We start from the raw sequence: 13,008 nt of genomic DNA, 5'->3' as shown, positions 1-13,008 counted from the left end.
CCCCCCCCCCCCCCCTTAAGCCCCTTTCATTACATCCGGTTGCAACTTAAATGCCCGTGGAAAATAAAAGCACCTAATATCCGATATTAAATGTCATGCGATATAAACTCGCTAGCCCGAAAGCCCAACGTGACAAATGTTTAGCTTAGCTAGCAAATTTGCTCAATTTCACCAGCAGGACATTCTTTTCACCTTTTCAACAATGACTCGTTCAGTAATATTCTTAAAATCCTCACAAACCTAAAGGCGAAAATATTTTTATATATCTTAAACAATCATAACAATTCATTTGAAAAATCCCCCTTAAGTCATCGACCAAGTCAGCGTGAAAAGATTTTGGCATTGTGATGTCACACTACCGAAATGCATCGGGAAAAACAGACTTACCCATTGAGTTCCTTTTTCGGACAAATCCTCTGCTACTTTTGTGTCTTGTCAAAATAAGTTTCACGATCGTTCCTTGATACCAAATGCATCGTTGTTCTCGGTCTCGGGATTCGGGAGCTGTTTCGATCATGTTTTCCAAGCCTCCAGTCTCATTTTATGTAATCCAGTTTTGAATAACAAGTTTCTATTTTTTAAAAAGTGATGTGACTTGAAAGAAGCTAGCTCGGGACGCGTCAGTGCTCCTACCTAGTGCGTTGAAGTGTGCAAGTCAACGTGGATAGTTGCAGACTAAATATTTTTGTTCCTTTCATCTCGAGTCAAGATCTTCCGTGTCATTATCGTAACATCATGGGATATATTGGCGAGCTCCCAACACCAAATAAATAAGCCTCGAGTGGCTGTAAAAAGTATAAGCCTGATATCAGAGCATCATATTGTCCTGTTACTAAGCGTCATAAGCTAAGCACTGTTGCTTTTATGTTGGTTTGAATAAATCCAGTGTTTGGCTCGGGAAACGTAACGTCTTTATTCATCCTGAACAAGTCGGACATTTTTGTCTTCTGAAGACTTCTCAGCCGCTGCGATAAATGCGACACTTATTTCCCGCAAAATGATCCTAACAGAGTCGGGCCGTTAATCATGCCTAGTAATGAATGGATTCTTCATTGGAAAGGAATGAATGGACGCTATCGAGAAGATTTATCATCGGAGTTGAGCTGAACAACAAACACTGTCAAGCTTTTGAGTAAGTTGTCCCGTCTATCAATTAAAACAGTGCGCCGAGATCGTCGATTGATTAGAGGCCATTTTGATACCGGTGATGAGCTCAGTCGGCATTTTTGCGCCAAAAAAAAAAGTGTTACGTAATCTAAGTGACACAAAAGAAGCTGCTTTTATGAGTATTTTGCAAGCTACGCACTTGCCCGCCGGCTTTTCCTCTGCCAATGGTGGCAAAGGATTTTTTTGAATGAGCGAAAAACGCTTTGTCCAAGAAGCACTTCTCGATCATCTTGATTTTACACCCCCCGAGTAAAAGTGCCCTCGCCCATGCCATCTGTTTTGTTGCATTGCATAATCCGATCGAAAAGATGCCATAACACGCTGTAATCAAATAAAAAATGCGATTTAGCGATCAAATAAATAACCCATCCGGCTTGTTCACGTTACATCCGCTATGTGTGTCAAGCGTAAATCCAAAACCTCCAAGCTGGCCAGACTCATGATTATTTCGCATCATGATGATTATTGGATGAAATGTCTGTCTGGCTGTCGGGCGTAGAGTAGATGGAGAAGTGGGGATGGGGGTCATCCACCATGCCCACATTGGGTCACATCCTCTCCATGCTGTCGTCACGCTACGCTCAGTATTAAATCCATCAGGAAGTAGAGATGAGTGTTAATCACTGCTCATCTGACTGCACGCAGAGATTACACACTCTCGGTAAACATAGCGTGAGTATATTTTGCGTCAATCCTTAATTTATCCGTACATTACTGCGAAGGACCGAATACAAGTATGAAAGTGGTTGCTAGCTAAAACTACAGTGATGCTATTGGAAACACTTGCGTGCATATATTCTTTATCCTCTGCAAAGAATGACTTTGCACAATGAAGCAAAACAAATTTATTATTGAGCCAACTCTCAAAACATTTTTTGTCAAACTGCATATTAATTGAATTTTTCAGTGTGGTGGCATCTTTTTTTTTTTTGTCATTAGCCTCGGTTGTTCAGTGATAAACGTAGAAACCCCACGTAACTTTTAATAGTGTTGTATTGTGGCTCACTGTTGCCCCTAGAGGACGTAGTTGGTATTGCAAGACTTTTCGAGTCTCTTAAAATTGACTTTTGAGCTAGCTAGTTTACTTGTGTGGTTTAGTGTCTGAGCCACAAGTGTTCATACCGTGCATTAACATTCTCCGAGACGGACTCCCTTTGCATCTGTAAATAGTCAGAAAAAAATAATAATCTGAAAGCGTTTTCCAAGAATAGTCGGAAAAGCGTTTTATCGGACTTCTCAGTGAGCTTGCTATTCCTGATGTTGTCTGTTTACTGCGTAATCATTTTATAGGCCCAATTATGGAAAAACGGCCTGCTGTGAGAAACATGAAAATAACCTATGGCTTCCTTCCCTTGTAACTAATGTGATGGGAGGGAAGATAGTTTTTTTTTTTTGTCTTGTTGGAAAACTTTCAAGTATTTCCAAGTGGATTAAAAAGAAACCCGTGAGACAGCGTTCCTCCTCACGAATGAATGAATGAAAATCAGCTTCACTCTTGATATTGAAAATCAAGCAATCATTCTCTTCGAGGATTCCGTAAGGTCAGACGTATATATTTTTGCTGCCTCTATTTTCGTCCGGAATTTTTAAAAGAGCCGAAATTCCCCGGAGTGCATAGTGACTTTTACTACGCCAAGGGAAAGGCGTACAGTTCCCAAGGTGGTGTCCACTAAATTTTCATACAGATCCGAACGATTTACCGTTCATATGACAGCTTTATGATCTCGAAAACGTCAAGTTTACATTTTCAAATAAAACCCACTCCAGACGTTCACATTTGACGTGTTTATGTTTGACGAATGATTGTTAGGGTTCTGTTAAAACTTGTTGGCGTCAAGGGGACTTTATAGGACTTTATATCCTTTAAATGTTGGCTATTGTTATTATATACTGTAATTACGTTCATTTTACAAGCACTAATATAAAATAAATAAATACAGCGGGTATAAAAAGTCTACACACCCCAGTTTGAATGCCGGGATGGTGTGACGTAAAAAAAATGACACATTTTCAGCCCTAATGTGACTTTTATACTACTGAAATGATTATTCAAATATTTTTCAACATAGGAAGTAAGACTGAAATCAAGTTTGCAAAAGTCTGCACACTCTTGTAGCTTTGTTGTTAATTAACCGATCAAATATTAACAAATGAGAGACGGTGAACAGGGTTGTGTAGACTTTTTAAGTGCACTATTTGTAATATTTACGTATCAATTCATGGAACTTAATAAATAATAAAATAAATTGTTAAGGCAATCATCAGCTGACATTTTGTGCAAGCCTTCTGCCACCTTGTGGCTCGTCGCGGCACTGCATGTGTCTACTAATACACCACTGCAATTGCAAAAATTCTTCCAAAGTCGTATTAATTATTGTTATATAAATATTGAAATGAAAAAGTGCTTAATTTGGGGTAGATAAAATATTTGGAATGTAATTTATGAATTACTGATGGATTTCCAACAACTTGCTTAGTGTAATTACAATGTACACTTAATACATTGTAATTAAGTATATATTATTATATATTATTATATACTTAATAATATATATATATATTTTTTTTACTGATGGATGGACTAAAGCATTGCTTTTCAATTACTTTGTCAGTACGTGCATAATAATAATCATTTAAATTTACTTGGCTTTTTATTTTTTATATCGTATGTCCAGAAGAGGGCGCAATTTACCTTCATATGAACAAGTGGCAACAAAGTGGAACAGTTTCCTTCCGATCGTGGGCGGTCTCACTCAATCACATGCAAGAGGTTGTAGTAGAAGTGAGTCATCTTGAAACTATCCACATGTGTGGATTATTTCCATGGAAAACTCACGAGATCATATGACAGGAGGCTTTTAGTCCAGATTATGGGGCACGATGATCTGCATACGAGACATTCAGACTATGGGATTAAACAGGACGCTCCTGCAGGTTCACACGCAGACAAGCACTGGGTCACGGCCGACGTGCACTTCCTGACCTCTGCGGTGCTCATCATTGGGTGGTCGCATAGGGAATGAGTTTTAAAAAAAATAGAGGTGGCAGTAGGCCTCGCGTCAACTCGGTTAGCATATGCTTAAAAGCAAATGAATGATCACATGTTGAAAGTCAATGTTTGCCTCCTCTGCTTAGTCACACTTCCACAAAAAGTCAACACTTGGCATGTTAAAGAGACAGGAAAAGAGTTTTGTTGCTCTCATTTGCATGGACTTGCTAACGGCAAATGGTGTCGGAGAGAGTCGCACGCAGACTCAAAAATTGTGGTGTCAAAACGAGAGCGATCCGCTTCAACAAATCACCGAGTGGTGTCAACAAGTCGCCACGGCAGGAAGTCGTTTCGGATTGTCATCCTGACAGTCGTTTCCTGTGTACTGTAAACTTTGGGAACTTCATAGTAGCGTCAAATTTTTCATCACAATGACTCTCTTGTCTGGCTAGTTGAGCACCAAGAGACCAAATTTCACCCAGCCAGTTCAGCGGGCAAGCCGAATATCCGAATTGAGCCTTGCGATTAAGATGCTGGCAAGCGGGACTGCGTGTTCTTGAAGTTGCGTAAGCTTATTAGTCGTCGACCTGCAGAGTCAACAACGAGCCACTGTTTGTACACACAGCAACCAAGTGACACAATTGGCCTGGCGCTAGATTCGGACCTATGACATAAGCCAACCTGATTCACCCCGTCGTCCGAATTAGCATCAGGTAGTTAGCGCAAGTTAGCAAAGTAATTAAAAAGATGCATGGACCTCGGGCGCTTTGAGCAAAAGTTATGTTCGTACATCGAAGGCCTTTTTCCTCGACCGATATTCGACCCTTCTGCAGAGGTCAGTGGAAGGGAAATTTTGTGCAAACCGCGCTTGCGTATACACACTTACAAAATTGCGACTGACGCACAATAGGGAGCACAATGAGTGAACTTTGGATACTCTGAGGAAACCTTGTGCCTTTGCGTCCACAATGGAGCCAAATTCATTCCGGTGTTTTTCCCCCACTCAGATTGTCCCGTCCTAACTATAACCGTCATTTGTTTTTATGGCTTTATTGCTCCCGATATCCCCTAAACCAATTTTCTGTTGTGACACTTCCGATTTGTCTGGCGAGTCCTGTTAACCATTGTTAAAGTTGGCTACCGAGCAACGTCGTAACGTTTAAGGAGTATTCTTCCGTTAAGGAAAATGTTTCATGATGTTAACTGCATTTAAAAAAAAATTAAATAATTATATTTTTATAATTCCGTGACCTCATTAGGATGGATTGGACAATGCTAGATTTTATTTTTATTTTGTGGGACTTTGGATAAAAGTCCAAAGTCTCACAAAAAAAATGTCACGTCACTTTATGAGTGGCTGTTACGGTCACAGAAGGAAGGAGATGAGTGTGACGACACTGAGTAGTTTCTCTCTTGTGTTGCAGGAAGTGTCATCATGGTGCCACAACAACACACCTTCCGAAACATTGGCCCATTTGTTCATCATTTGGAACGTACGTGACCTTCTGCATGTCCATCTCTCCGGTCGGTTATTCCTGGTGCGGGAATTGGGAACGAGGTGAGGTTAGGATCGAAGTTAAAGTGGATTCCACTTTTCCCTCTCCTCCTTCACCTTCCTTGTCCGCTTCACCCCCCCCCCCCCCCCCCCCATCCCTGATGTTAGCGTGTCCACAACGACCTATCCCATTAGCCCTATTAGCCGCGTAGAAACACACAAGGTCAGGAGAATGTCAAAATGACACACAACAAAAAACCGTAGGGTGACTCATCAAGACGAGTATTGTGCCTTTTGTGTTGCACGCATAACTGCGCGGCGGAATGCCATAAAAGGCTCTTTTATTTCCAAGCCAGTGTAATCGGGGATATTTAATCCCCTCCTCTCCATTCATGTTCGGCTTATCCTCTCCATTCACAGGCAAATCTAGCTGTCAATACCCCGTGCACACAAAGAACGAGCAATTTGCACGAAGAGCCAAGCGAGGTTAAACTGGACCTATTCGAACAGGCAACGTATCGTTCATAAGCATAATACAATTTAGACTCTTTAGTTTTGTACTAATTTGAAACAATCTATTTTTTTTATCATAAATTTAGTTGTTTTAGTTATTTAACTACAACAGGTATAGTCAATAAAATAAGCTGAAATTCATAATTGTTTTTTGTTTTGGGAAGCAAGATGCCTTTTGATTCATATTATTTTTTTACGCTTGAATTTCATTGATTAAAAGAATGAATCACGTAGTCGCTCAAACCAGTTGCGCTTGTTCGGAGGCCAAGCGGCGCTTTCCCCGGTGGCCTTGAGCCAATAACCTTCACACGTGCCCTCGTCCATATAACGTCGTAAAATTGCGAAACTCGTCGCGGTGCGTTTGAAATAGGTCAAAAGAGTCGATTCGCGCTCGTCCGTTTAAGCCTGAAGTAATCTCGTCCACGAACGGGACGCCGGGTCACATGCACGGCTAATAAGGAAGCGCTAATGAGATAACAGAAGCAAATCAGCTGAGTCATGATAAAGTGTGTCCAATGTCACAGTCTGCTGGAATTTGTCAAATAGAGGACGTTTGAGGTGCAGGCACCTTCATGACTGGAACCCCTCGGGGAGATTGAGAGCGCCGGCCCCTTCGTTAACGCGGCATTAAAGCTGCTATTTGCGGCGCGGGCGGCTTAGCGGCTCCGCGTTTTACCGTTCAAAGGCCTGACGCAGCAGCTCTCGCAACCACAGCAATGCATGCCAACAAATTTGTACTGCCGGAAATGTACTCTCCCTTTCCAAAGAAATTTCCCGGGGGAAATTGTCGTTGCCTAATTTTCCCAACAAATTTGTACTGCCCACGATGGAAAACGTACTCTCCCTTTTCAAAGAAATTTCGGGGGAAATTGTCGTTAGCTAATTTGCGGTACTTATGAAATACTGGCGGCAACCCAAATGTTGGCGAGAAATGAGCCGCTGCAGTGATGTCACCAAAAGTGTACGTGCGTACGAGTGCGTGCGTTTGAGGAACCTGATGGACACCGAAATGCTCAGTCTGACCACAACTCACCACAAATGGTGTCTCTTTAGGTGTTGAGTGAGTAAGACGGAAACCCAAATAGAAGCCAGCCACATTCTCAACTCATCGGAGAGCCAAGTTATATTTATATCCGACTGGCATTAACACCAATATCAGTAAGGGGGGGGGGGAATCCAAATTGTTCCGCACAGTGGACATAAATAAACATCACCTTGAATTAGTCGTTTTTATTCTCCATTGCCTGCAACATCGTCTTGAATTGATCAGAAGACAAGGTGGGTGACTCACAATAGAAGAAAATACGCAAAAATATATTTTTTTTCATTTTATTGGTCCAGCAGATGCAAAATCAAGTACAACCTACTGTCCTTGCCTGCATAGTAGGCCCCTCCTCCCTTTTTGTGTGTGCCAAAAACTACATAGAAAATAAATAGAGAATATAATAAAATGGTAACAAAAAAAAAAGAAACACTTCAAGTAGATTGTACTAACATGCCAACAAACGGTGAGAAGCAGTTTTTTTCCTATACACAAACCCCGCTTACTCGTTAAGTTCCGCCACATTAGTACCAAAAAAAAACAAAAAAAAACATATTTTCATTCAAACCTCCCAAGAGAGTCAACATCCGTCTCATATTTACAAAGATATTATTAACAGCACGCTTTGTTATCAGAAAAATAGAGGTGCTTCTATTCGTGCGGCAGACCGTAACGAAAATAACGTTAGCCCCGAGAGTGACAAGACCCTGTTTGAGTCGGCGTGTTCGCGAAATCATTCAACGTGCGACGATATGAAATGTGGAAAACGGAACCGGGCGAAGCAACAAGCGCTAACAGGCACTCTACGGCAAGAACGACCTCCGTTAAAAATCAAGCGCCTTGTGTTGAAGCACATTGAAGAAGAAACAAAAAATCTCGAAATGTGTACCAAATGTGCAAAATCGTTCAATGATTTGGCTCCGCCTTGACACCCACATAAAAAAAAAAAAGTGAAAAAATTTCAGTGTAAAATAAATACAATTCAGTGAATGTCTCCAGAGTGAACTACGGCAAGACTGACTTTTAAATCCCCCCACCCGTAGGAAAATCGTGAAGGAAGGCATGAAAATGTTTTGCTTCTTTGGATAAGGAAAAAAAAATTAAATAAAAATCACTCCCCTCTTTTTTTTTTTGTTTTGGAAGATTTAAAATATACCAATGTGAGAGAGGGGGGGAGAAAAATGATGTCATCTTTTCCATGTAAAAAGGCTTTTTGTAGAATAACTTTCATCGTGTCAAGACATTGAGTGAAAGGTCGCCGCGTCGACGCTTCATTGTGACCGGGCAGGACGTCAGGAGTGTCTCCTCAGGTTCTGCAAACACAAAATGTGCCGAGCCAAAGTTAAAACCCAACTCCACCCGTTTTTGTAATGTTTGGTATGCGCTTCGGTCTACTAACGTAACCTATTGCCTACAAACTACCGGTTGTGTCACCTGCTGGTATTTTTAGATAATCCTCACGTGCCTTAGCACTTTGTCATAAAACGAGGGAATGACAGCTAGCATCATAGCAGCTAGGAATAAACAGCAACGCTAACCGCTGGTTTGTTTACCGTTGAAAGACGAAGAGCGAGACCACTTCCAGGTAATGGAGGACGGTTCGTCTTTTTTTTTTGTTTTGTTTTTTTTAAACACACAAAAATAAACCAGACACGGATGAGTCAGTCTGACTCAGATGAGAACTTTCACTTCTATAAAGCGGCTTTCATTTTCATCCATTGAAAGTAATAGCATAGCAAATATAGCAACGTGACACTGATTTTTTTTTTTTTTTTTCCCCCTCAGTCACACTTAGCTGCTCTACGAATACTTACAGGCAAACTTTGCCCAGCCAGTGCTGGAGAAGCAGGAGAAGGCAGCACAGGAAGATTTGAAGTTAAAAAAAAAAAATGATGGGTGACCCACGACTGATTTGTTTATGCTAGGACTCACCTGGCCGGCCAGTGTTAGCGGGAGGTGCGACGGGCTGCAGAGTGCTAACGAAGCCACCGAACGAGGGAGCTCCTGGATGGGAGCTTCATCCAGGTTGTCGATGCGAGGTTTTTTGATGTTGGTCTCGGGGGTGGTCAAAGGAGTCACGCTGTTCCTCCGGATCAAACTGCCCGGACCTCTCCTCACCTCCTGTGCAGAATTCGACTTAATATCCAACGGTACAGATAAACAGTACCCATGTGAGGAGGTCTTACCTCGGGTCGGTCTCTGTGAGTATTCACCGCCTCCACGTTCAAAGAGATGGACTCGATTTTACAACCGTAGGCCACAGGGGTGAGCTTCAGCACAGTATGAAGGGGGCATTTCAGGTAGGGCATCTCATCTGCAATATTTAAAAAAAAAAAAGATTGGTGATTTGTGGTTACATGAGCATTTTGATGAGTGTCTTCACCTGCGCTTTTATCCAGGAAGTAGGCCAGGAGGCAACGCATGACAGCCTGGTGGCAGATGACCAGCACATTCTCCTGACGCTCCAGCTCCATAATGACCGGCTCCACCCTCTGGACCAGGTCCTGGTAGGACTAGAGTCAACAAAATGGTAAGTGAATGTCATCTCAAGTTAAGCACGAGGAGTACCACAAGGGTCAATTTCGGAACCTCGTTTATTTGTACTGCAGTTGTAATATTTCCAGTATTTTGACAAATGCGGGTTTTGATGATGCTAAAAAAAAGTCGGGATTACTACATCTCTATTTAGTTTGTATAGAACTCTGTAGAAGCCTACCTCGCCAGCGGGGTAGCGGTAGTAGTATTTATCTTCATCCCTCAAGGCGAACTCCTCAGGAAACTTCTCCTTAATCTCATCGTACGTCATCTCCTCACACAATCCCTGAAAAAAAAAAGTCGGTAAATGTTGAATATTTACACAGGGAGGAAAAAAAAAAAAGTTGCGTCCCAGAGTGACACCCACTGCGTCAATTTCATTGAGGGCCTTCCACTGCTCGTACGGGACCCCCAGGTGCTCGGCTGTCTGGATGCTGCTGCACAACTGGCTGGTCCAGACCTTCAGATCCTTCATCTGCTGCTCCTCTAAGAATCCAGCCAAGGCGCTGGAAAACTACAAAGGAGAGCACAGAAAAAAAATTACAACCTGATTCCTCCAAACGTGGCACTGGAGCTTCGGAATATCCCCTACCTGCTTGCCCCTCGGCGAGAGGCCAGCGTCGCCCCCGAGCCGCCCCTCCAGGTTGTCTGTGCTCTCTCCGTGTCGACACAGGTAGATGGTGCGCGGCTGGACGTGGATGTTCATCAGGTAGTAGACGATCTTGCTCTGGGTGTGATCCTGGATGCGGTTGACCAGGAAGCGGCGGCCCACGTCTATCACCTTGATGAAGGAAAGGTCCCTGCAGGTCGAGAACCCGATTAACACCGGAACCGAAAACAAAGTATGTAAATCGAGAGCCCGTCTTTTTGAAAATGAGTTTCTTGCCTGTCGTGCTGATCAGGGTCCAGAGGCTGGTAGCTGGCTTTGTAACATTCAATCCTCCTTTGGAAATCCAACACGGCGTCCGTCTTGTTGCAGTCTTTGTAATCTGGGCAGGAAACCTTCACTTCCTGGAAGAAGGTCAGATTTATTTGTCACTCTCAAAATGCAAATTTCAGCTGTGGTCAGTTACGTTTATCGTGAACTCACCATGATATTCGACGCAATGACGCCCGGGTCGTCGCAGACGGACTCGATGAAAAAGATCTGGACAGAAAAAGGGGTAAATAAAGAGACACCAGACCCCCCCCCCAATCTATCCGGTCGCCATGGTAACCACATACCCTGTAGCTATTCTCCAGGCCAAACTGGAGGATGAGCTTCCGCCTATCCCTCGTGGTGTTGGTTGCGTCAAAGACCTGCCGTAGACGTGCCGTCTTAGTTTGTGTCTTGGTTCTCTGGGACCGCTGATGCATCATGGGAAACTTACCGCGACTTGGCCTCCCTCGTCCTGCAAGTAGGACTTGACGTCCCTCAAGGCTGCTAAGGCACATTGTCTGAAAAGCCAAGATGGTTTTTAGTTGTTTTTTTTTTTAATCGCAAACACTGGATGTTGTATTTCCCGTAAGGGCATCCACTTACTCCCTGATCTTGACAGCGCACTCGTTATCCGACTTAAAGAAATCGTAGGAGCTGTAGTTTTTGACCGCTTCCCTGCGGTACTCCCCCACGTTGAAGACTGCGGGCGGTAAACGTCGTGATGAGAAGACGCTTTGTCGGCGGGCGCCCCAGCGTGCGTACCTTTGGTGGGCATGCCGATCCAGTTGAGGTAGCGCGTGAGTTTCCTGGACATGTACGTCTTGCCCCGAGCCGGCAGGCCCACCATCACGATGACGGTCGGGGGGTTGGCAATGTGGGGGACGCCGCCCGCTGTTTGGGACAACAGTTTACGTTACACGAATGACCCAATTTTCCCAACAAGCTACTATGTCACCTCTGTTAGCATGTTCTGCAGCTTACTAAGCATTTCTTAAGTGCCTCTGTTACCGCACCGCAATAAACATAGGCAGTGCCAATTTACTAATCTTGTTTCCATAACACAAGAACCACATGAACGGGAAGAAGGGATTAAGGCCGGTAATTGACATTCAGACTCTGCCAGCAGGTCTGGCCCAGCTCTGACACTCAACAGTTGGAAGCACATACTTGTGGGCAAAAAATATCATGCCATCATCTGATTTAGACTTGAGTCATTGTTTTGCAAAAATAGCCACTGGTGGCTTTGGAAGACTGGTTAAATATAAGTAACACTGACTTGACTTTTGTAAACTAGCTTGAGTTTTGGAAGCTGCTAAAAATATGAATATGCTTGAGAAAAAAAAGGATCTTAACAAATGCAATATTTCACTTGCTCAGTTTGAAAAAATGCAAACGTGGGTTTAAATCATCTGTATCGCGCCATGTACATGTGATGCCCACCGACCAATGAAAGGCTGAGGTTTTTTTTTGCAGCATCCCACTCCGGGTTGCGACGCAATGCGGTTACCATGGCGACTTGTGTCTCGTCACGCTCCAGTCGAGGCGTGCCGTGCATGCCGTTGGAGGGCAAGTGCGTTCATAACCAGCAACCCATAATTGTAGAGGTTTCTTATTTTGTATTTCTTCAATAATCATATTAGTAGACAGAAATGTATAACCGTAAAGATAAAAATTGGGGAGGCGGCGTCGCACATCAAAGAGGTCATAGTAATATCAAATCCTATTCCTTCTATATTAGATGTTTAATCTCAATAATGTACTTTACCTCTACGGGGTGCCGGTTTATCATCCTTGGTAGGAACCCAGATCTTTTGGCTCCTGTTCTGGGTCAGCTCTCTGGGCATTCCTTGAAGACTTGGAAAAGCTGCACACAATAAGTGGGAAGCACGGCGATTCTAACACACCCCCAAAAAATAAATAAAACAAAATAAAATTATGCGTTGTAAGTTTTGCCTGAGCAAGAAAAACGATCCGCTAGTGACGGTCGAGGACGCTTGGAGCGTTGAGTCGAGCTAATCTGCCGGTCTGCGGTGGAGATCCGCTATTTAAGCCTGCCTGGTGGAGAGGCAACGTGACTGGGATGACGACATAAACGTCGGCGTCATGAGGGATGGGGGCAGTAGCACCGCCTTGCGGTCATTATGGTCATTACGACGAAAACACTAGTGGCTCAAAAATATTTTAAATAATCGGACAAGCTGAAAGTCACAACAATGATAGTTTACGATAATTCTTACGAGTCATTTAATAGTATACCAGTAGGAATGTAAATAATAATGAGTAAAGTTGCTTTAGCTATAATTATCTGTCGAGGAATGTTTGGTGAGCTTGTAAAGCTTGAGCGAGTT

The 13,008-nt window shown here is 43.2% G+C and overlaps 1 protein-coding gene across 3 annotated transcripts; it reads right to left on the bottom strand.

Annotated features, from left to right (window-relative positions):
* Window positions 1-7,379: 7,379 nt before the first annotated feature.
* Window positions 7,380-12,701, bottom strand: pfkfb3 (6-phosphofructo-2-kinase/fructose-2,6-biphosphatase 3). 3 transcript variants are annotated; one of them, XM_049761037.2, is made up of 15 exons: window positions 12,426-12,700; window positions 11,423-11,551; window positions 11,264-11,360; window positions 11,112-11,178; window positions 10,966-11,040; window positions 10,832-10,888; window positions 10,628-10,752; window positions 10,334-10,541; window positions 10,109-10,255; window positions 9,923-10,027; window positions 9,590-9,719; window positions 9,393-9,520; window positions 9,139-9,327; window positions 9,021-9,043; window positions 7,380-8,519 (listed from the first exon to the last, which is right to left on the bottom strand). In XM_049761037.2, the coding sequence occupies exons 1-15, from the start codon at window positions 12,502-12,504 to the stop codon at window positions 8,513-8,515; spliced, it is 1,566 nt and encodes a 521-aa protein (XP_049616994.1). In that variant the 5' UTR covers window positions 12,505-12,700; the 3' UTR covers window positions 7,380-8,512. The 3 variants fall into 3 exon arrangements, with proteins under 3 accessions (XP_049616994.1, XP_049616995.1, XP_049616996.1); XM_049761039.2 differs by lacking the exon at window positions 7,380-8,519 and adding an exon at window positions 8,538-8,810 and having other exon boundaries at window positions 12,426-12,701; XM_049761038.2 differs by lacking the exon at window positions 9,021-9,043.
* Window positions 12,702-13,008: the final 307 nt, after the last annotated feature.

The sequence above is a fragment of the Syngnathus scovelli genome, chromosome 22, assembly GCF_024217435.2.
Source record: "Syngnathus scovelli strain Florida chromosome 22, RoL_Ssco_1.2, whole genome shotgun sequence".
Taxonomy (NCBI): domain Eukaryota; kingdom Metazoa; phylum Chordata; class Actinopteri; order Syngnathiformes; family Syngnathidae; genus Syngnathus; species Syngnathus scovelli.
The sequence above is the reverse complement of the archived record's forward strand: the minus strand, read 5'-3'. Positions and strand labels throughout refer to the sequence as shown.

Bases quoted from the DNA above. Each gene is read 5' to 3' on its own strand.
- pfkfb3 (XM_049761039.2), bottom strand. From the start codon at position 12,504: ATGCCCAGAGAGCTGACCCAGAACAGGAGCCAAAAGATCTGGGTTCCT. The intron at 11,552-12,425 runs GTAAAGTACATT...TGTCCCAAACAG, and splicing joins TAAACCGGCACCCCGTAGAG to CGGGCGGCGTCCCCCACATT. The intron at 11,179-11,263 runs GTAAGTGGATGC...TTGGCTTTTCAG, and splicing joins TGCGCTGTCAAGATCAGGGA to ACAATGTGCCTTAGCAGCCT.